Here is a 25,137-nt window from a genome sequence, read left to right as displayed (position 1 = left end):
ATAGGAAGTGAGACCCAGTAGGTTTGTACAGGTTAGTGTGAAATAGCGACACATATCAAAGTAATTTGGACAGAAAATAAAAATATACATGCAGGGCCCCCCTGGGGAACTGGGGGAAAACGTGGAAGTGCTGGACTTCCTCACCTGGATTGTTGCTGATGTTCTCACACTGAATGGACTGCCGGCTTGGTGTGTGAAGCCCTCTGTCTTGGGACTTGCCCTTATGAAACTTGTTACTGCAAAGGAGAGGCTAAACCTGCTGATAATTGTGCCTAAGAGTCTCCCCAAGTGCCTCTTTGCTGCTCAGATGTGGCCTCTCTCTCTCTCTAGCTAAGCCACCCCGGCAGGTGAACTCACTGCCCTGCCCCCTACGTGGGACATGATTCCCAGGGGTGTAAATCTCCCTGGCAAGGCAGGATATGACTCCTGGGGATGAATCTGGACCCGGCATCATGGGATTGAGAACATCTTCTTGACCAAAAGGGGGAAGCAAAATGAAACCAAATAAAGTTTCAGTGGCTGAGAGATTTCAAATAGAGTTGAGAGGTCACTTTGGTGGGCACTCTTACACACTATATAGATAACCCTTTTTAAGTTTTAAGATATTGGAATAGCTAGAAGTAAATACCTGAAACTATCAAACTGCAACCCAGTATCCTTGACTCTTGAAGAAGACTATAACAATGTAGCTTACAAGGGGTGACAGTGTGATTATGAAACACTTGGGGATCATTCTCCCTTTATCCAGTGTATGGATGGATGAGTAGAAAAATGGGGACAAAAACTAAATGAAAAATAGGATGGGAGGGGGGTGATGATTTGGGTGTTCTTTCTTACTTTTATTTCTTATTTTTACTTTTTCTGGTATAAGGAAAATGTTCAAAAATATATTGGGGTGATGAATGCACAACTACATGATGGTACTATGAACAGTTGACTGTATACCATGTATGATTGTATGGTATGTGAATATATCTCAATAAAAGTGAATTTAAAAAAAAAAAAGCCAAGGCATAGAAAACCTTCCAAGGAGGAGAGGGAAAGGAAGAGGGACAGAGAGAAGGGGAGTGAAGAAAGAGGAGGAGAACCTGTAACCCTGAGCTTTAGCGACAGGACTCCAAGAGGAGTGAGCCAAATGTGTGTGGAGAAAAACCAGAAGATAGCAATTAGGAAGGCCAAGGGAGGAGTGGCAAAAAGAAGGAATGGTGAAGGGTGGCAAAAGCTACAGAGAGCACACATGTGGTGAAAAATGCAACAGATGTAGTGATGAAGCAATAATTAAGCTCCTCGGCAATGATTTTAGGAGTGAATGGATGGTGAGAAATCTGAGACTGAGACTACTCTTTCCAGAAGCTTGCCAAGACAAGAAGGAAAGGGTCAGAGAGGGCAAACACCACTGGCAGAGCAATTTTTCTTTTTTAAAGGTAGAAGAGACAGCACTCAGATGTTTAGTGAAGATGACTAATTACCAAGCACTGCGCTCAATGCTAGGTATATAAAGAAAAAGAAACAATCTTGCAATAAAGGGGAAAGGCAGCAAAGCACTCGTCAAAAAAAAATAATAAGTGAGCTGACCAAGTTTTCTTGGGACCTCTCCAGATGACCTCTCATGTTTCTTCCACCTCTGCCCATCCCTGAGCTTGATTAGAAAGAGGTTAACTAATTCCAAATTTCATGAGAAGTTTTGAATGTGTGCATTTATAAGTTCTCTAAGGAGTGATCCATGGCTTTCCTTCATCCAATTAGTAAAGCAATGCCTGACTTTAAAAAGGTCAAAATGAACCAATTTAGATTTTCTGAGCAGTCCATCAGGACACATTTATATGCCAACAAATCAATTCAACCAACAGAATGAGAATTCAAATAAGCCTCCACAAGGACAAACCTTTGGTTTTTCAGCAAATCCTTCTTTTTTTTAAATTTGTGTGTGCTTCTATTTCAAATGATCATACCAAACACTGAAACATGACCAAGTCCAGGGCTATTTACCTTGTCTGGAATATTAGGAGAAGAAAACAATGATACGACAATACATTTACTAGCCACTACTAAGCTATACTCAAGAAACAAAAACTTTGGGCACTTATATTCTAACAGGAGATAAAGCAATGAGTTAAATGAAGCACACAGAGAATAACTGTAAGATGAAACAAAATGTGCAAGTGACATACAATTTGAGGTGATACAAAAAAAATCATACAATTTGAGGTAATGCCAGAATATCTCCAGTAATAACAAGGAAAGGCTAGTCGAAGTAGTGAACTTTTAAACAGAACAAGAGGATTTATTAATTAAATATTTGGGAAACCACTAGTTCAAAGCAATGGTAGATGCTGTGGAAATACAAACCCTGGATTCTGCCCTCAGGGGGCTTTCCATCTTTCTTTTTCAGCTAAAAGATGTCAGCCTCATGTTCACAAGGATAGAGCTGGAAGGAACTAAGAGGTGTTAAGTTCAAGCCTCTCACCTGTCCGAGGAGAGAAACCTCAGGAAGCTGAGGGCCTCTCCAAAATGGGTGGGCATGCAGGCCTCCCTGTGCAATGCAAAGTGCACAAGCTTTGGAGGCTGAAAGACTTGGGTGCAAATTCAGATTCTGTCAAGTCCTGGGCCTTAGCTCTCTCATCCCTAAATGCAGAAGATGATAATACCAACTTCTCAGGAAGGTATCACTCCTTTCCTTTCCTTTTTTCTATTACCCTATAAATGCTGAATGATAGAAATAAAAGGCTGAAATGGTACCCAGTTAACTCAGAAACATACTGTTTGTGATGACAAGCATCAAGGAAATAAAAGGACTCAGAGAGCAGGGAGTGGGGTGGAAAGAGAGAAGGTACTGGATAACCTGAGCACATAATTTTCAAAACTAGTAAACAACTCACAATGAGAAGTGATCAAGTTAGGACATAAGTTCTTAGAGGAAAGGACAGAACTGGTAGAAAGACTTCTTTTTTTTTTTACAAGTCAGCCAGTCACTCTAATGCCCCAGAGCAATTATGCACTTAATAGACGATGTGCCAAATGAGACAATTACTAGATTACAATTAAGCATCTTCTTCTTTTATCTTCCTTTTCTTTTTAATACTTTAGTATTCCCATGATTCTGTTTCCAGTCCTCCTTTCATCTTCTTAACAACATAACAAAATAAGAAAACCAAAGGCCTTCCTAGTCCACCAAACCCCACTCATGAATGAAAACAGAAATACAGCAAGTAAACTGAAAAAGAGCAAGCAAACTGATAAAGAACATGGTCTTTGCAGTCAAACAGATCTTGGTTCAAATCCTAGTTCCAACTGAGTTATGAACCCAAGTATCATAACAATACCTACTCCCTAGGCTTGCTGTAAGAATCAAATAAATGAACACTCAGGAAAATGTCTAGTACACAGTAAGCACACTAAGTCACATACCTCAAATGCCACCTTCCCTGTGAAATATAAACCCCAAAGTAGAATTAGCACAGCTTTTTCTAAACTCCCAATGAGCAACAGTCATATGTATTCCCTCCCCATATTCCCTCTTCCTCACCACCTAGAGGCTGGAAACCCTGAGAGCTAGGACTTCCTCCCTCGCCCCAATCCCACCCAGTGCCTGCCATATATAAGATTTCAATACCAATCCTGAGTCAGAGTTGTGTTATATTCCACCAGTCAGGAAACTGTCCATGAAGAAAACCTCAAGGAATGAGCTGTGGAAAAGGAAGAAACCCAAAGTATCTCCAACTGTGGATAATAATCTATTATGTATGTGATTACTACATCTATGATGTCTCTAGACCCAAGGTCTCTGATCTCATCCATATACTTGGATTGTGATCATTTTGAGGAATGATGAGTTCCCAAAGTGTGTCTCATACAGAATAAAACAGCATTTTTTGTCATTCACCTTAAGTTTACCTCTTTCAACATTCGAAGGAAGTCTCTACTTACATATTAGCTCACTCCTACTTGCTTCTCTGCCCAAGCAGTGGCTTATCAGGAGCACTCAGAACTAAAGACTGTGCAGCCCCACTTATAAAGTTTAAGTAGCACCTAAAAGGTAATTTATTTTAAAGGTTTATTGTAAATGTTCGGAAATAGGTAACAAAATACAATGTAATGGTAGCACAATACTAATTAACAAGGCTGAGTGTGAGTGTGGTTGAAAAGGGAAGCCTAAGGTCACATAAGTCACCAGAAAGAAAGCTAGAGGATAAAACCTAGGACTGTATGACACAGCAAAACCTATAGTGGACAATGACTGTGGTTAATTGTACAAATATAAAGTTTTTACATGAACTGGAACAAATATATGTCACTATTATAAGGTGTTAATAATAGGGTGGTATATGGGGAAAAAATACAATTACTGCAAACCAAGGACTATAGTTAACAGTAACACTGTAATAGTCTTTCATTAATTTTAACAAAGACACTATACCAAAGCTAAATGTCAATAATAGGGGGTATAAGGAACAGGGAATTTTTTTTTTTTTTCATAAGAAATGGGAGTAATGATGAATCAGTGGCTTTGGACTCAATGTAAAATACGTGTAATTTTTGACAAGAACTACATAAAGGTGGGGGAACGGAGGAGTAAAGGAACATAGTTTATGTGTCCTACTGAAGTTAAGTTGGTATCAAAGAAAAACAAGATTGTTATAGATTTAAAGAGGTTAAATTGAAGCCCCCACGGTAAACACAAAGAAAGTATCAGAGAATATGACCACAGAGATGAAAAGTGGAGTATGGGTTACGAGAAGTGGGGGAAGGGGCAATGGGGAGTTAAGAAAGGAGTATAGGGTTTCTGTTTGGGGTGAAGGGAAACTTCTAGAAATGGATGGTGGGAAGATGATAGCATTGCAACATTCTAAATGTGATTAATCCCACTAATGGAATGCTAGGGAGGGGTTGGAACGGGAAGATTTAGGCTGAATATATGTTTCCACAAGTGAAAAAAAAGGAAAAAAAAAAAAAAAAAAGACAGTCTAAATAGACAATGACAATTAAATGCCAAGGATGATCCTGGATGGGATCTGAGGATGGAGGAGAGGAAGCTCAAAGGAATACAGCTGGGACATAAGGAAAAAAAAAAAAGGGAAATACAGAATGTAAGCTTTGTATCCAAGTTGAATTTCTTGAACTTCTTAGCTGCGCTTAATGGGAATGCATAAAAGAATGTTCTTGTTCATGGGAAATGTATATGTGAATTACACTGTTTGTTCAAGGATGTGTGCAGCCTGCTCTCATATGTTCAGAAGACAGAGAAATAGATGATGGATGATAGATAGGGAGGGAAGAAGGGAGGGAGGGAGGGAAGGAGGGAAAGAAATGGTAGTGACAGGATGTTAAAGCTGGTGGATCAGGGTATCGGGGGAGGGGGGTCAGGGTATGCTGGAGTTCTGTGTATGAGGTTTGTACTGTTTTTGCAACTGTTCCTATAAGTTTGAATTTATTTCAAAATAAAATTTTAAAAAAAATGGGAATATTCTCATACTGACTGTGGTGATGAATGCAAAACTATGTGATTATACCAAGAGCCATGACTGTACACTTATGATGGACTGTATGATGTGTGAATGAAACTTTTAAAGAAAAAAAAGATACAATTCCTTAAAACAGGAGAAAAAAAATGTATTTGGCAATTTTTCCCTCAGACCTTTTAGACAATGTTAAATAGCATTAGAATCACATAAAAGTTAAAGCTTTGGTAGAATGCAGTTGCAAAATGTTCTGAGTTGCTGCTTTCTCTTTATTCTTTCATTGAAATCGATAAAGTGTAGGCTTTCTATTTTTTAAAAAAATTACTTATTTTAGACATTCCTATCTTAATAAGGACCCTCTAATTCCCACTTTAAAAATCTACGAATCTGTGAAATCTCTAGCATACACAAGTTTCACCCTACTTTCCAAAGATTTGGTAGCAAAATTGCAAATTACTTTGTTAAGTAAAATAAAATGGCCTCCTGCATTAAGCATTGCTGGGAGGGACCCCTTTCCAAGAAAGAATTTTCCAGAAGACAAAAACAATTGAACTCAAGGGGCTGTCCAAGATAATGGAACAATGGAATGCACCTATAGAATTGCAGATGAGCAATAACTGGTGATAGACCAGTTTTGGTCCAGTAAAAATAGCTCACCAGAATGGACAAGCATACAACACTAGTCAAGGTATATGCACAACCCACTTTGTAAGACCACCCTCCCCCATGTAAAATGGAAACTTAATGTCACCCAATCAGAACATTTCCTCACTTGCTTCTGTGTTTGCCTAATATAAGTTTCCCTTTCCTACCACTCAGCAGAGCGCCACATATGGTTTGGATGCGGCCCAATTCATGAATCATAAACTCCCATAAGTAATATCTTATCTAATATTGTTAACAATTTGGGTGTTAGACGTGGGATCTGAAGGCCACGCCAAAGGCAAGAAGACCAGCCGAAAAGGCACCTTCCAGTCCTTTGTGCTTTCTGTTCTCTCATGGCACTCAGAGGTCAACAGGTAAGTTCCTCTCAGATCTGAGCTCCAACTATGAGCAGTGCTAAAGTTTGGGGATCAGACTAAGGGTCCAGGAAGAGTCCAATAAAACCAGTTGGAGTCTGGATAAAACAGGTCTGGGGATCAGATCATAGAGACTTGAATAAGTAACCTAAGTTCTTCTTTGTTGAAAATTCAAAATCTGGGGCTCCCTCAGCTGGGATGCCATCTGGGTACAAGTTTAAAAACTATGGACCTCAAACTTGTCTAGACATTTTTACAAAAATAGACTTTACTAAGGATAATTTAAGATGGCAGTGCCACAACAAAGTAATTTTAGTTTAGATCAAGTAGTTATCTTCAGAGGAAATTTAGAAAATAAAGGATCCCACATCTCTCAAAAGCAATGGGATGCGTATTTGACTGGTATTCAAAGGCTTTATGATTTCAAAATATTTTCAGTAAGAGACTCCTTACAACAGCCAATTAAAAAAGCTTAAATATGCAATGTCAGGATGGATTACGGTTGATTCGTTTCATTCCCTCTATAATGTGGTATTTCTTATTCTGAACCCCTTGGTAGCTGTCACTTCTTCAAAAGAAGGCAGTTTCCCTGGGCGTGACCTCGCACATGGTTGCCAGGGTGTCTGTATGAACCCATGGTACACAGTATCTGGGCAAGTTAAATTCAGTATCCCAGGACTTGAACCTTTAAGCTACATTTTTGAAGATTTTTTTAATCCTAATTGTTAATTAAAAAAATATATTTTGCATCTAAATTTAGACTCGGCATGTCTTTAGATTAAAAAACTGACCAGTGTTTCATTTCGTTAGTTCACATTTTTGTTTAGGCAAGGAACACAAGATATCAAAGTAAAATACTGAACCAAAAACAACAAAAAAAAAGCTTAAGAAACGAGAAGCCAAGACAACTGACAAGGACTACAGATAAACTGACTTGATCCCACCTGGGCCTTCATCCCTGTTCTCTTTAGCCTCCTCTGCCTAATTACTCTGAATCCACTAACCCTTATTTACCCTTTACCCTTTAACTTGGAAGTAAAGGACAGAAACAGATAAAAGGGGGACTCCAAACCAAACCTACTGCTCCCCCAGCTTACCTTTATCCAGTACCCCCACCACCACCCACCACCACTGACCACCACCACCACCCTCCACCCAGCAACCCTAACAGGTTCCTCCTGACCCCCTGAGGGAAAATTATCTAGTACAGGCTCCTTTAAAGATTAAGTCTTCTAACGGAATCTGGCATGGCTGTTAGTGCGGCATTTAAACCTTGGACCCAAACTGGATTAAGAGCAATAATTAAAGATTTTCCCAAACAAGATCACCAAATATTCATAGAAGAATTAAGAATTCTTCTAGATTACAGATGATACATGGTTACCCTGACCTGTATCAGCTTGAACTCATGTTGGTCAGAACCTCAGATGCTAAATCCTGGATGGCAAGAGCTGACTGGACTGACCCAGAAAGGGACCAACAGATTCCCTCTTTCCACAATAAATCTGAGGTCAAAAAGACCAAAGAAATAGGGCAAAGCTTCTGTAAGATTATGTAACAGGTCAAAAAAAATTTTTTTAAGTCTTCTCTATGAATACTGGTGGGAAAGCTTTAGTCTTCATATTAAGCAATTAACCTCAATATGTCCCATCTGCCAAAAACAAAAATTCTGATAAAAATGTAAGAGTGGGGCAAGGACATAAAGCCATTCCTTTACATAACTAGTGAGTTCTGAGTTTCTATGTTTTCTGCATTCCTGTGTTTTTATGTCTGACTCATGGCTGATAAACTTTAAAATGAAGTTATAAGCTCCTTATTTGTGTCTGTGTGTTTGATGTTTATTTTCCTACTTCCTGGCGGTATTACCAAGTTAACTTATAAAACTCCTTAAAAGAACTCTATTCAAACTGGCTTAAAGATAAATAAACATTTATATGTAAATTAATCCTCACAAAGTTCCAGAAATTAAGAAACCCAAACATCCAATATTTCCAATGAAAAAAGAGCATCTGCAGAACTAAACCCAAACATTTTAAAAATCCAAGTTCACCAATTTTGGTAAATCTTTGGCAAACAAGACTAGTTTAATATCATTTGTTAAATGAAAAACACCTATGTCTTCTGAGTTAAAGATGTTAACTACAATACAAGCATACAATTTAATTCTACCTGAGTACGCACTTCCTACATTTATACAGGTTTACTGATCAAATACAACAGCATTAAATCTATTGTATGTTCACGATGATGAGCAATGTAAATCTGTCTTTAACCAAATTGAGTTTTCTGAAAAACTTTATTTCAACTGTGTTTTGTAGGATGTCGATTTTAAGACAGTTTTCAAGATCTTTTTAGTAACTTAAATATGTATGGTATATAAGATGTATTTTTGTTAAGGAAAAAGACGGTAGTTTTCTCCTAAATTAAATTGAGCAGTAGTTGCAAACTGAGAAACAGGAAGGTGTAAAACAAAACATGAATGGATATAGAAAATTACAGAACGTTTGTGGAAATAAATGTTATTTGTCATGGTCAAAGCTGGCTAAGATTTGATAGGTTTATTTAAGAGTTTTAAAGAGCTTTTCTATCAAACAGTATATTCATGCAAAACTAGAATATAGTTTTCTCTCTGTTAAAATGATGACATTTTCTTAGATTATTAGTCTGCTCTTAGTAAGAGGCTCTAGAAGGTTTTTCTTAACCATTCAAGTAACATGCCCAGAAGGCAAAGATTCTATGTCTTAGAGTAAACATAGTTGTCCCCTCCATCATCCTTTATAGTTTAAGAAAACAAGTCGTCTCACTTTTAAAAGAATTTTTTTTTTAAACAATCATATCAACTCTGTCTACTTTTAAAATCTTTTATTGTCACTTTGGTTAAACAGAGAACCAAATACTGTTTCATAGAGATCCATGATCCATGACCCTACTGAACAACATGTTCAAACCTGACAACTTTAGACATTTTGACTTCACAAAACCAACCTTAAATAGGATGTCTTCTGGATCTCAAACTGCCTTTGAGATTTTCCAGAGGGTCCCTGCGAAATCATGAAGGATTTGTTCTTTCATCTTGTAAAAAGAGGTGCTAGAAATAGTCAGGTTTAATTGATATGAGTTGAATGGGAAGTGCTGTCAAATTAAACAAGATTTTTTAACCTTCTGTTGGCTAAATTTGTATGGTTAAAATGTATTTTTAATATAAATATTACTGAAATTGCATAAAGTTCCTAGAGATTTGTCAGTGTCCTCACTGTCTATGAGATGTCCTAGTACTGATATGCCTGATATTAGACAACAGTAGTGTTACTGTTCATAATTTAAATTATTCTTAAAAAATTCTTTAATGAATTCTAAGATTGTTCACTTTTGTAAAACAGCAATAAGTGAACCATGGCCACTTTAAGTCTTCAATCATTTACAGATGGTTTTTATGCTGATGCTTCCTGAAACTCTCTAGCAATCAGCTACAGACCAGAACACTTCATCTTCAACAGGGACTGTCTTAGAGACCCACTGAAAGGACCATGCAGGGTCTCTGAGGCAAAGGCTTCTAAGGACATTGCTTAAACTTTGAGACCACACCATTCCACTGAGTCAAGATGTCCAGAATTCTAGTGGAGAAGCCTATGGGTTTATGGTATTGCTAACACAAGATCGAGTGAAGCAAGGATTAATTACATAGGAATGAAAGAACTGGTAATGATTAATTATAGGTTTTGTTTGGATTATTGCTGATGTTTTAATGTTCTATTTTCTAGACACAAGGAATCCCTTACCTTTGTTTCCCTTAAGCTATCTATTATTCATAAAACATTCATCTTTTTCTCCCTGTCTGACCCCTACAGAATTTGGAAACTCTTACTGAATATAATCCAAACTGTTAACAAGACATAATTGGAGACATGGGTTATATAACCAAGGCTTTGACTGGAAAGTCATGTTTGAGAATGATGCTATTTAATCAGACATGACCAGAGAATTAAGAACTAAAGGTGCATAAGGTCCGGCAACCTCATTACGGGGTTTATACTTGGAAGATCTGGGAGCAGGGACACGAAAGGACATTTGCACACTGGTGTTTATGGTGGCAGTATTCACAATTTGCAATGGATGGAGGTGGCCTCAGGGAACATCGACTGATGTACAGAATGGTCAACTGTGGGGTATGCATACAACAGAATACTGAGCAGCTGCAAAGGAAGCTATGAGACATGCAACTAGGTGAATGGATCTTGAGGACAGCATTTTGAGTGAAGTGAAAAGACAAATATTATAATGTCTAACATGGACTAACTATAATGTGTAAACTCTGAGAATTGAATCTTAGAGCACAGCTTATCAGGCGAATGCTTATTGTAATGGTCCCTAGATTGTAAGCTCTTACAGCAGTAACCTATTTCTGAGTTATAACGGTTATCTCTAAACTCTGAGATGCTGAGCTCTTTGTGTATTAACCTGGTCAGTCTCTGGAACTTTGGGTACCTGCGTGACACCTGAAACTCAGAGCTGGAGCTTGGCAGCTACGAATGTCAGTATTACCTCATACAGCAACTGTTAAAAAAGCTGAGAAAGAGTTCAGACCTCAATTAGAAATATGAATGAACGGATCTGGTTAGGGCTAAGGCAAATCATATCAAACGGTAAAGGACGATACTGACTGTGTTTTAAAACTTCAACTTGTGTGTAAGACCAAGGGAGGAGATGTTTATTTGGTGCATGATCTATATTTTCTGTAGCACACTAAATAATTTAACTTGTATGGTCAATTTAGTTAAACACCATAATTACATGGAACTTGGAATAGGAAGTGAGATCTGGTAGGTTTGTACAGGTTAGTGCGAAATTCCAATACACCCCCCAAAGTAATCTGGACAGAGGATGAGAATATATTTGCAGAGACCCCTGGGGAACTGGGGAAGAATGAGGAAATGTTGGACTTCTGCACCGGGGTTGTTACTGGTGTTCTCACAAACATTGAGGACTGACAGGATGAGCCCTCCATCTTGGGGCATGCCCCTGTGAAGCCTGTTGCTGCAAAGGAGAGGCTGTGCCTATTTATAATTGTGCCTAAGAGCCTCCCCCAGAGAACCTCCTTATTGCTCAGATGTGGCCCCTCTCTCTCTAGCTAAGCCACCCTAGCAGGTGAACTCACTGCCCTCCCCACCCCCACCCCCCACCCCCGATGTGGGACTTGACTCCAAGGGGTATAAATCTCCCTGGCAATGTGGAGCATAACTCCTAGGAATGAGCCTGGACACTGCATCATGGGATTGAGAAAATCTTCTTGACCAACAGGGGGAAGTGAAATGAAACAAAGTTTCAGTGGCTAAGAGATTTCAAATGGAGTCTAGAGGTCACCCTGGAGGGCATTCTTATGTGCTATACAGATATCCCTTTTTAGTTTTTATAGTATTGGAATAGCTGGAGGGAAATGCCTGAAACTGTCAAACTGCAATCCAGTAGCCTTGATTCTTGAAGACAACTGCGTAACTATGTAGCTTATAGGGTGTGACTGTGTGACTGTGAAAACCTCATGGCTCACACTAGCTTTATTCAGTGTATGGACAGCTGAGTAGAAAAATGGGGACAAAAATTAAATGAAATACAGGGTGGGATGGGGGGGTGGAATGTTTTGGGTATACTTTTTTACTTTTATTTTTATTTTATTATTATTTTTTGAGGGGGTAAGAAAAGTGTTCAAAAGTTGATTCTGGTGATGAATGCACAAGTATATGATGGTACTGTGAATAGTTATTTGTACACTGTAGATGAATGTAGGGTATGTGAATATTAAAAAAAAAAAAACGGAAAAGAAAAAAAAAAGAACTAAAGGTGATTTCATGGAGTTGATACTTACAAAACCCTCTTGGAAAAACAAGTTTGGTACCTGGTACCTGGCTCTGAGGTTCTCAGCCTTATAGGTAAGGAAGCTCAGTTTCTGGCAGGCATGGGAACCCTATGATACTTTGGAGACCTCAAGAAAGAGGAATTCACCCAAATCTATAGGTACTATGGTGAAATCTGATGTCAAGTTATTGGCTTGGCTTCCTAGCCTCGGAAGCTTTTAAAAGTCCAATCTGAGGTTCCTTATAAAAACTACCGGCAAAGTAAACTTACAAAGGCCTATATGATAAATCATCATTCTTGCTGCACCCACGTAAAAAATCAGGCTAAATCTAATGAAACCAGCCTTATTTTATGACCAAGAATAATCTTTCAAAAAGAAAAAAAAAGAATAATCTTTCTTGGGGTTATTTAGTATCAAAAAGACAGTGACCGTAGAAAGAAACTTTGTGTTTCAACTGAAAACTATGGCACACTCCTGTGGGTTATCAGACCCTGTTACTGTTCACTGTCTGAGCTTTTCTGCATCATTTTTGCAAACTGCAGATAACTGCATGGTTTTGTCACCTACCTGTAAACTTGACTGGATCTTGTGATCTTCCGTATATTGTTTACTCCAAATGCCAGTCAGAAAGCTAACTCAAGATCTTTTGTACATCAGGCCTCAAACATACAAAAGTGGGATAATGCCCCCAAACCTTTCACCTACTGTAATACAGGGTTCCACTCTTTCATGCGCACCATCATACCTTCCCTGAAACACATGCCCTGGAGCAAGCAGTTGTAAATATCTAAGGTTATGAACAGCTCTCAATGCCACCCTCACTGCTCTTCAGGCCTCTAGGCTGAAACTGACAGCTGAGCATCAAGGTCTCACCAAACAGATGGGCTTTAGATACCCTGACCACCTATGAACAACGTGGCTTTTATGTTAGTAAGTCTGGCACAGTGATAAATAACCTAAGCATTTTTATGGACCAAGTTAAGGTGTTTCATGCTATCAGCCAAGTTCCAATGTTTCACTGGACAGACCTATTTCCTAACCTGGGTTCTTGGTTTAATGGAATATGCTGGGGACAACCAGTATACTTTTGTTTGGATTTATACTTCTAATTATGATTACTAGTCTGTATGTTTTTATATCTTGTTGTACAAACCGTGTTTCAAGATTCTGTTCAAATTCCTTGTCACCCTCAAGAAAGATGGTTGCTTTTAAGACAACTAATCAAAGGAAAATGAGATAGAAATGGGACTGTTTCTAGTGGACTGAGAATAAAAATAATGAAAATGACTCAGAGAGAGGGCTGTACCCTTAATCCAATCCACTGAGTAAGTAATCCCACTCCAGGGGTCTTTAAATGTAATTGAACAGCCACCCAATGAACCTCACTGTAATCAAGAAAAGAAACAAACACAAAAAATGAAAAGGAACAAAACAGACTGACCAAGCCTACTCGAGTGCCTGACAAGAAAAGAAATCAAAGTGATGACTAGAGTGTTTTGGTCATGTTTCCAATGAGATCAAAAGGGGGGGGGGGGGTGGCTAAGTAAAATAAAATGGCCACCCGCACTGGCCTTTCCAAGAAAGGATTTTCCAGAAGATAAAAACAATCAAACTGCAGGAGCTTTCTGAAAAAACAGAACAATGGAATGCACCTACAGAATTGCAGGTAAGGAAGACCTGGTGATAAGCCAGCTTCTGTCCAGCAGAAATAGCTTATCAGAATGAACAAGCATACCATATTAATCAACGTATAACTGCTCTCTGCTTTGTAAGAATCTGCACCCGCCATGTAAATAGAAACAATGTCAGCCAATAGGAACATTTCCTCACTTCCTTCTGCTTTTGTCCTAAAAATGTTCCCCTTTCCACTGCCCTCAGTGGAGCTCCTTTCCACATGCGGTTTAAATATTGCCAGATTCATAAATTGTAAACTACTCAAATAAACACCCATAATTAATATTTTGTCTAATATATTTTAACAACTCAAAAGTTCATTAATGTTTTATAAATATACAGAGAATCATTAAACTATCAAAATCCGATTTAAAAACTGAACCAGCATTCACAAAGTAAATCAAAGCATGCTCTGGAATCATCGATCTGAACTTTTTAAAAAGTAAGGTAAGAAACCACTCTTAAAAATTCTACAAAGAGTAATTCTTAATGAATTGATGGTGCTTAAGAAATTATCCTGACAGCTATTAACATTTCCTTAATAGTTAAAGATTCTCTGCCTCCCTCCTCCAAGAATGAATCTCTTTATGAGTTAACTCTAAAGATCAAGGAGTTGGTAGTGATACAATGGAAAGTACTTGGGCTTTGGTGCTAGACAAACCTGGTTAAAAACCTTTATTACTGTTTACTATTGTGGCCTCATCCAGGGGCAAGTTACTTAACCACTGAGAAACTCACCTCAAGGGACTGTTATGTAGATTAAATAAGATAATGAACATAAAGCACCTAGCACAGCTTTTATCACAGCATTTGGCTCCTAGAAATGTTCATTCCTCCCTTAGCCCTTCTCTCTACCTTCATATTACAAAATGTACGTGGTCAGTACGATGGTCACCAGGGGCGGAGGATGGGGGGAGGAAATCTACCCCTTGGCCCTTTACAAATGTGCTGCCTTCTGTTCCTTGCTGCCTAGGTTCTATTTTCTGTTCACTTCCTTTCTCTCAGCAGCCTCCAGCCTTTCAAGTTAACTGTAAGAACCTGGAGTTCTAAAGGTTTCAAGCCACACACATCACAAACAATTTAAATCTAGGTAAATATTCCAGGGGTACATTCCATTGTCCTCAAATACAATCTAAATGACACAACAGTTGGGAGAGAGAGGTACTGTCTCAATCTACTCCTCTCCCAAAATATTTATTTACCTAACCCTCCTTCCTGCTTGGGCTAAAGCTGTAGGCATCTGTGAAAATGCCAACTGTGTACTTACCAAAGGTGTTACAGCTACTAGCAGGAATCTGTGCCCACCAGAATACCAGGTACCCACCTGTGTGCAGACCCACAGACACAAACCAAAAAGTCCTGATGGAAGACACTACTGGACACAGATGAAGAGAAGTACTATCCTGCTAATGAAGAATTGATAATAATCCTTCTGAAAGGATGAAGGAAAACTCTAGGGAGGTATTCCTATAGCATTACAGTTTCATGCAATTAATGCTAATGTTATTAAAAGAAAGTATTTTGCAATGTTTCCACAGTACTGTGCCATTTTTTCAAAGGCTTTTTCTCTTCCATGGAAGGGGGGGGATTCTAAAGGACAGTAGGGCACTGTTTCTAGATACTGACAGCTTCTGTTAAAACACTGCATTTAACATTTTGAAAAAAAAAAAGACAGATATTCTAAAAATGTCATTTTGCCACATCGGTATTTTTTAAAATAATCTTAAAATTACTGTGAAGCTCAGTAACTTTGTTTCCATAACAAAGCTCTTCAAATAACTCTTGTTTTTGTAAAGTCAGGGTCCAGGTTGTCAGGTAAAAACTTCAAAGAATGCACATCTCCACTGAGCGTGGGCCAAAGCACTCTGGAAATGCTATGCTGATGGCAGCCTGAAAGGGGCTTAAAATGATAGAAAATGAGGAAGCCAGCCTGGAAACCATAACGCAACTTTGTTTTAACACCATCCCGAGTGCAAAATAGCTGTGCAGAAGGCTTTTATTTTATTAAAGACAAGTCTATGGCAACCTTGTCTTGACTAATGGAATTCCGCACTCTTTCTATTCATCTTTCTTGTTATCTTGCTGAAAGCTGTACTCATTTGTTTCAAATCACAGTGACCCTTTAGGTGGCAAAGTTTTCAAATACAAACTGGAGATCTATGAGGCAATCTTAGAAATAATTCCGCAAGTAAAAATTTAAGTTTCACTTTCTAAAAATCAAGCCTAGGGGTATTATTTGAGTAATAACCAAAATATTTACTCTCGACTCCTCCCTTAATTTTCAACTACTTAGTGATAATATTGCAGGGTCAAAGTTTGCAGTATTTTGCCTTCAGCACCTGAAAGCAAGATGCTTTATATTTCTAATAAATAAAAGATAGTATTAATAATGATTAAGAGATCATCTTAATAAGCATCAACTCAGACTCATTATTTTAATAAATCCACACATGGATGAAAAGCTACCAGGTAATTATGAAGATAACTGTTGTGTATCCATACACAAAGGAAACATCACCACTTTCTAAATATAAGCCCACAGCGAAGAACTATCAAATTTTTTTTCGCTAAGGAGTTAACTGTGAAGAAACAAATAAATGGACAAAATAACGCTAACTTCTAGTTCACATTTTTCTCCCAGGAACAAGAATTCAGAAGTAAATAGTACATACTATCCTTAAGGATTTAAGTTTGACTCAAGCTTAGTGAGTTTAATGCCACTTGCTTTGATGAGCAAGCTGGTTAATAATTAAATAAATGAAAATAATCTATTCAGGATGGATTTAAACCATGACCATAAAGAATCTTAAGCACACTACTGACAATTTGTTGTGCTGTAAAACACAGTCTGTTCTATGTGATCATGAAATGTTAAGGAAATCAGCGCTATACTAAAGCTAAAGAATTAATGCTGTACTTAACCATCTGAAAGATAATTACTGCATAGAACTGACTATATCCACAGGGTTTTTTCATTTTTTAACTTACTAAACAATCTTAAATTATACACCAACTAGAAGAGGTTGATTCTAAGCATGCTTTCCTTACAGAAAAGATAGTATCACTAACTTATCTACTATCATAGTGCTCAAATGCCTATTTCTCCCAAAAACGGAGACTAACCACATCAATCCATTGGTGCTGTCCCACCTAATATCCCTACAGATCAACGACAGTACTTTCTGAGACTTCTTGAAAGTCAATGACGTAGTATCAAAATAAAGCAAAGGCAAATGGGTCCACAGTGGGGTTAAACCTCAACTAATCAACAAGTGAGGATAGTTAACAAACCATTTTCACGTGACAGTATCATTGGTGGGGGTATGGAGAGAAGAGGGTGTGCCAGGCTGTGAAGAAGGATTAAAAGTCATGGACAAAGACCAAAAAAATACAAGACATACTATTTACCACAGACGGAATGTGATACAGGGGAAGGGAGAGGAGAAAGAAAATAGGAGATACAAAATACCCTGAAAGTGACACATTCAGAAAGCTCTTTGTGCCAGACAAAAAGTGGGACCTCAGAAGAGATAGGAAAAACAAAGGATTGGGCCTTGGAAGAGCTGAGATAAATAGAAAGAGTGACAATGCAAAACAAACACATTCTGCACATTTCCAAAAACTTGTAACTCTTTCAGAAAGACTGCCCTGGTCTCAAAGAGCTGACTTCTTAAAATCAACCTCAGATCTAGGCAAACCCCATTGTGCCCTGCTTCTTTCAGGAAGCCACCAGTCTTTCTGCTTTTCACATTTAACACAATGCAGCCAAGTATTTTTCATAACACTGAATAAGGTACTTGGAAGAACTGAGAGTAGGGACCCAAATGGACACTTGCACACTGGTGTTTATGGTGGCAGTATTCATGATTTGCAATATTTGAGTGAAATACGCCAGAAAAGAAAAGACAAACATTTTAACACCTCACTAATATGAACTAACCATAATGTGTAAACTCTGAGAATTGAATAACAGACCACGGGTTTCCAGGGGAACACTTATTGTAAAGGTCCCTCTCTAGATTGGAAGCTCTTACAGCAGTCACACCTATTCCTGAGTTGTAATGGTTATCTCTAACTTCTGAGATGCTCAGTTCTTTGTGCATAACCTGGTCAGTCTTTGGAACTTTGGGTTATCTGTGTGACACCTGAAACTCAGAGCTAGAGCTTAGCAGCTATAAATGTCGGTATTACCTCATACACCAACTGTTTGAACAGCTGAAAAATTGTTTAGACTTCAATTAGAGAGTTGAATGAAGCGGATCTGGGAGGACTAAGACAAATCAGCCCAAAGGGTAAAAGATAATATTGACCGTGTTTTAAAACCTCAACTTCTGCGTGAGACCAAGGGAAGAGATGTTTATTTGGTGCAGGATCTATATTTTCTGTAGCACACTAAATAACTTAACTTGTATGGTCAGTTTATTCAAACACCATAATTACATGGAACTTAGAATAGGAAGTGAGATCCGGTAGGTTTGTACAGGTTACAGTGAAACCCCGATAAATCGCAGAGTAATTTGGACAGGGAATACAAATATATTTGCAAGCCGCCGCCCGCCCGCCCCCCTCCCCTCCCACCTCCGAGAGGAACTGGGGGAAAATGCAGAAATATTAAACTTCCCCACCTTGGGAATTACCGATATTCTCACCAGCACTGAGGACTACCAATTTAGTAGGCCAAGTCCTCAATCTTGGGGCTTGCCCTTATGAAGCTTGTTTCTGCAAAGGAGAGGCTAAGCCTACTTATAATTGCGTCTAAGAGTCTCCCCCAGAGAACCTCTTTTGTTGCTCAGATGTGGCCTTTCTTTCTCTAAGCTCACTCGGCAGGTAAACTCACTGCTCTCCCCTCTATGCGGGATGTAACTCCCAGGAGTGTAAATCTCCCTGGTAACGCATGCAGTACATGACTCCCAGGGATGAGCCTGGACCCAGCATCATGGGATTAAGAAAAGTCTTCTTGACCAAAACGGGAGAACAAAATGAAACAAAATAAAGTTTCAGTGGCTGAGAGATTTCAAATAGAGTCGAGAGGTCATTCTGGAGGGTATTTTTATGCATTATATAGACATCCCTTTGTAGTTTTGTGTATTGGAATAGCTAGAAGGAAACACCTGAAACCGTCAACTGTCAATTGCAACCCAGTAGCCTTGATTCTTGAAGACGACTGCATAACTATTTATCTTACATGGTGTGACTGTGTGATTGCGAAAACCTTGTGGCTCACACTCCCATTATCCAGTATGGACAGATGAGTAGAAAAACAAGGAAAAAAATTAACTGAAAAATAGGGTGGGATGACAGGAGTGGGATGTTTTAGGTGTTCTTTCTTTCTTTCTTTATTTATTTATTTATTTTGGAGTAATGAAAATGTTCAAAACTTGATCATGGTGATGAAGCACAACTATACAACAGTACTGTAAATGACTGTACACTGTGGATGACTGTATGATATGTGAATATCTCAATAAAACTGAATTTTTTTAAAAAAGGACACGTATATCTGTGTTCTCTTTTATTCTGTAAAATCCTTAAATTTAACATAACTACACAATTCCCAAGATTAAAAAGAATCCAACAATATATAATCCCATATGATCATTTTAGGCTGCACTTAAAAAATGTTTTTTTTTTTCTTTAAATGACAGGCATTTTAATTACAACTTTCTCAAATCAAGTTAGCTTAGAAATTTGATTCTTCTTCTAAGTGAACCACCAGAAGCCAGAGTCGTCACCCTAATAACTTGGAAGAGGCCAGTTAAATGTGCCAGTTCTCATCCTAAAATGAATTATCTCTATAAAGCAACCCAAGGTGTTGAGTCTCTATTAGAAATCCACTGTCTCAGCACTCAGCTTAAAAACAAACACTTTGTAAAGTGGTTTGCATGTGTGCAGACACCTCTTCTGAAGCCATAAGCCAATGGCCTTCGAAAATTTGACAAGGACTTCTCTTGGGTCACTTGACTAGCAAATATATCCAGTGAATTTTGCTATCACTTCTTTGGCCAACCCAGGGCCAGAGGGATCACTCTTCTCTGACATACCTTTCAGGTAAAGAAGTTGAAGTGATGAAACCAGTTGTCTAAATACAACCACCAACATGTGAATATAAGCACGTGAACAGCCATAATCTCTCTCCTTCTGAACAACAGCAACAACAATCTTTCCATAGGAGGCAAGTCAGACATGAGCAGTATCCCCAACGACTGAAAAGTGAAGTGGCCAGCCCAAGGTAACACATCTTCAACTGAAAGAGCTGGGACAAAAACCTGCATTTTCAGTACCTCTTTCTATAATAGCACATTAGAAGAGAAAATTTGTCCTGGGAGGTGGAGTTGCAGGAAGGACTGTTTGATGAGCAGCCATATAATTTTAAATTGAACAGAGGATGTGTCTGTGCACAAAAAGCCTTAAAGCTCTAACTCTTACCTACTCGTCAGCTTCACCTCCTACCTTACCCTGCAACCTTATCAAATGCTCTCTGCTACTGTCGTCCAGAACTACTAACAGCATCCCAATGGAGCCCAGCTATCGCAGCCTCTGCGCCTCTCCACATGCAATTCCCTACACCTGAAATGCTCCCCATCCATTTCTTTTAACCTACTTCCATTCAACCTTTGTAACTCAGCTCAAATGACCAGGAGCTGACCTCCTCTACTGTCCTGGAGCACTCTGGATTACCTTATGTCATTGCTCCGTCCTGGCTGATTTGCTCATTTGCCTCCTTTTCTAGACTTAATAAGTACTAGGGTGGGGTTGTGGGAGAATGAAGGTAAGTACATCTGATGTGACTCAGCATCTCATGATAATCTAACACATAGCAGACACTCAGTAAATGTTTGTGAACTAAATGAATAATTGTGCCAATTCACAGGAGTAAGCAAGCCAGGCTTCCTGGGTAAAGAACTTCAGACAACTGAAGTAGAAACCATCTATTCCCACATTTGCTTTGACTACTTGGATTCCTTTCCCAGCATGGCTCCTCCAGAAGGTCATGAGAACATCATACAAACTAAAATACTCTCACCAAATTATAATCCATGCTAGATTTGGGGTTTTGTTTTGTTTTTGTTCCCCTTTAAATGAAAAACCTTCGTTTCCTTTCACACTCAGGGTCTCATTTCAGATTGTTTACCTAGGAAGCAAAGTGACCGCCATAGTTCTGAAGTCTTTCCCAGGAGTCAGAAAGCGTAACGGTTAAAAGCATGGGCTCTAAAGTCTGGGTTCGAACGTACCACTTAGCAACTTGGGCAAGTTACTCAGCACTGCTTCCTGATAGGGGTGCCTCTGGCCAGCGTTCACTTCACAAACACCTATGTAGAACCTACTGCAGGCCAGGTGCTGGTCCAAACGTCCAATCCCCATCACATCAGCTTGTTTTATTTCCTTCACAGAACTTAACACTATTTGAAGTGATCCAGTTTATTTGTCGGCTTGCTTGTTGCCCTCATTAGAATAGAAGCTCCATGAAAGTAGGGACCTTGTTGGTCTTATTCCCCACTGACCGCCAGTGCCAAGCATATGACTACCACACAAGTGCCCAATACACATGGAAAGAACAAATCAGTAAGTCAAACAAGGTCCCTGTTGTCTCGTGAAGTGTGTATCTTGGTGGAGAAAGCAGACAAAAACATAAAAATAAAAACATAAAGGTACAAATTACAAAGGTGGTAAGTGCTCACGGGAGACCAAGACTCTGGCCTGCCACAAACACAGGAGCTGCCATAGATGTCCTCCAGACCCAGCTTCAGGCAGCTTTGGGGAGATAAACGATCCCACCATTCTGGCCGCCTCCCTCCGCTGCATAAAGCTGAGTGAGGAACGGGCACCAAGAAAACATGAGCGGAGTCGGGCGGTGTCCCATCAGAACTCCTGTGAAGAGTCCTGATTCATTTGTTAAACAGCTATTTATTTATTAGCCACCTAGTATGTGTTGGGGTTATAGCAGCAAACTGACAAGATCCTGTCCTCATGGAGTTTCCCTTCTAGTGTGGACAGACAGTATACAAGTCAGTAAAGACGATCACTTTAGGTGGAGGTAAGTGCCGTGCAGACAGTAAAACGGATGTGACAGGGGCGGGACACTGCAGGCGTCCACCGTGGGCTGGATGGTCAGGGCAGCCTCTCTGAGGGGTGACATCTGAGCCCACACCGAAGAAGTCAACCCTGGCGCAGCCAGTGCTTACACCGAAGACCACAAACTAGCTGGTAACATTAACATGGCAACTGTGACTAGTGCCTCGAAGGCGAGGCGCCCACGGAGGCTGGTCTCCCCGCACATGGCCCTCTTGGCACTCTCGGTTCCAGGAAGCTCTTGACAGTTCTCGGGGCGCAAGGCAGGCGGGCGGTGGGCGCGGAAGCCCGGCCCTGCCCCACCCGGCGGCCCCCCTCGGCCACGAGGACAGGGCGGGGACCGCGGGCGACGAGGGACGACGTCACCCGCAGCCCAAGCCCTGTCCCTCCAAAACTCGGGCGGGGGCGGGCGGGCGCGGCTCTTGCGGGGCGGCGGGGCGCGGGCCGGAAGATGGCGGCCCGGGCCCGGGCGGGTCTCCGGGGCTTACCTCGGAATTTGAGCTCGTGCTGCGGCTCGAGGCTCAGGACCTGCTCCACCTTCGCCATGTTCCTCAGCGGCGGGGCAACTTTGGCGGGGAGACCCCTGAGAGGTCACCTGAGGCGGGAAGCTTTACTGCTGCGCCCCCTTTAAATTAAAAAAAAAAAAAAAAAAAACGCCTGTCGGGGCGCGGGTGGGGGTCGCCTACGGCGCGAGCGCGGGGGAAGGGGGGCGGTCTACGCGGTGCAGGCGCAGGGGCGGAGGGCGAGGGCGAGGCCGCGGTTCCCGGCGAGCTCGCGGCACGCACGCACGCAGCGACGCACGCACGTATGCACGCACGCACGCAGCAGGCTGGCCGGCCCGGCCCTGGCGCGCACTCGGGCGGCGGGAGGTTGCGTTTTGCGCCGGCTCTGGGGGCGGGGCTTCGCGTAGCGCGGGAGGTTGGTCGCCTCTGAGATTCCCAGAAATGCTGACAGTCCCTGCGAAGAATATTTATTAAGGACCTGCTGGGAGCCTGATTCAATAATAATAATTAATAAGAATAAAATTACATTTTCCCTTGCTTATTTTACAGGCACTGTTAAGTCTTTGAATAATAATGAAAGTGCTATTTATTCTTATTATAAACATAGTATTTATGATATGAGTGAATGATTTGGGCTAAGTGCTGTAATGTATCATAAATAATAATTATAAATATAATAAACTACCCATTATTTCTTGCTTGTTTCATGCCACTCTAATAAATGCTTTCAATAACAGAAACTATAATAAATAAAAGCTTCTGTATAGTGCATGTTTACTATGTAACAAGCACTGTACTGAATCCTTTACAGATAGACGGCATTTGTTTACGCAAAAAATATTTAAAGATACAGTGGTCAGAAAACTTGACCTGGTTCCTGTCCTTCCTACTAGAGCCTAGTGGAGATTCATCCATTAATTAAAGAATTGCACAAATAGATACATGGTTAAAAAATTTCTGGGACCTCAAAATAAAACATTCCACATTATTATTAACACTTTAAATTATTTTACTTTATTTTATTACATAATGTTTGCTACCTAAAATAAAATATGTTCTTAATACTCTGCTATACGTATAGGTCGAGGAAACAAACAGAAGATTATTAATAATCGTTGGCAAGTGTCTAGATGGCAGGTATCTGGTTGTACTTTGTACCATTCTTCACACTTTTCTGTATGCCTTAAGTTTTTCATTATAACAAAGTTGTTTTTTTTTTAAAGATAATCTTTGTCATTTAACTGGAGCATTTAGTCCATTTATACTTATTATATTTACTTATGTATCTGGAATTATTTCTACCATTTTGTGATTTCTATCAGTCCTGTGAGGTTTTTTCCCCTCTTGCTTAATTTTTTTTTCTCATACATTCTACTTCTATTGTTTTAGTGATTGCTCTAGGAATTTTGACATGTTTACTTAGGAAAATTTCAGTTTTTAAATTATCTTTACCATCCTCTCTTAAAATATAAGGCCCTTGAAGCACCTTAACTCTAATCATTACTCCCCTAATTCATATGTTTTTGTTGTAGTGTAATAGTTTCATTTTTGACCCCATGACACATTACTAAATTGGGTTATACAGTCAATGTCAATTTAGGCGCAACCACAGAGTTATTGATTTCTTTGCTCACCTTTTCTTTTCGTATGTCAGAGCTTACAACTGGGATTCCTTTCCTTGTACCTGAAGTAGATCTTTTAAATTTTATTTTAAGGAGGGGTTAATGCAAACTCTCGATTTTTGTTTGTCTGAAAATGACTTTATTTTGCCCTTGTTCTTGAAAAATAGTTTTTCTGGCTTGCTAGATTGACAACTGTTCTGTCTCAGATAGGAGCCACTGTTTTCCAGCTACCATTGTTATTGCTGAGGAGTCAGATATCTCATAGATAATGTTTTTTCCCTCCATTCATGGCAGTATCATCATGATATGTCTTCCTATTTATTTTGTCTTGAATTTTTTATGCTTCCTGATTGTTGATTGGTGTCCTTCATCAATTGTAGAAAATTCTCAGACAATATTTCTTTTAAATATTACCTCAGCCCCATTCTCTTACTCTCTTCTGGAAATCTGATTACTAGTTTATTAGACTAATGTTTTTCAAGCTATCAGTTGATTCTCAAGAGTGGGTTAAGAAATTAACTTATTAGGTTGTCACCAACGTTGGGAAAGAAAGAAAGAAAATAGAAAATATTAGAGTATATTGTATTATTGCATGATACTTTTGTTTCAGTTGGATTTATTAATCTACCTAAATACATGTCTATGTAGTGACTCAAATGTAAAATGCATTTCTTAATGTGGATTGTGGGGAAAAAAAAGTAACGAAAACAAACAAAAGTCTGTAAAACACTTAGACCTTCTCATACCATGCTCAATGTCTCTTAACCTCTCTGTCATATTTTAATCTTTCATCTCTGTGCCCCACATTCTGAGAATTTCCTCACACCTCTCTTCCAATCACTAATTCTCCCTTATGCTACTAATAAACCTGGTCTGGGAGTTGTTTATTTGAATTATTATTATTTTTTAGTATATAAATTCTATTTTGTTCTTTTTACA

At 39.4% G+C, this 25,137-nt stretch overlaps 1 protein-coding gene across 1 annotated transcript in view; it reads right to left on the bottom strand.

The window, feature by feature from the left end:
• VAPB (VAMP associated protein B and C) overlaps positions 1-22,710 on the bottom strand; it is an 85,238-nt gene extending 62,528 nt beyond the window's left edge. The window contains exon 1 of the mRNA XM_037811475.1: positions 22,562-22,710. Within this exon, the coding sequence (XP_037667403.1) occupies positions 22,562-22,619 (58 nt within the window). The 5' untranslated portion in view covers positions 22,620-22,710. The remainder of the gene's footprint in view (positions 1-22,561) is intronic.
• Between the last annotated feature and the right edge of the window lie 2,427 nt (positions 22,711-25,137).

This window comes from Choloepus didactylus, chromosome 19, assembly GCF_015220235.1.
Source record: "Choloepus didactylus isolate mChoDid1 chromosome 19, mChoDid1.pri, whole genome shotgun sequence".
In the NCBI taxonomy this organism is placed as follows: Eukaryota; Metazoa; Chordata; class Mammalia; order Pilosa; family Megalonychidae; genus Choloepus; species Choloepus didactylus.
The sequence above is the reverse complement of the archived record's forward strand: the minus strand, read 5'-3'. Positions and strand labels throughout refer to the sequence as shown.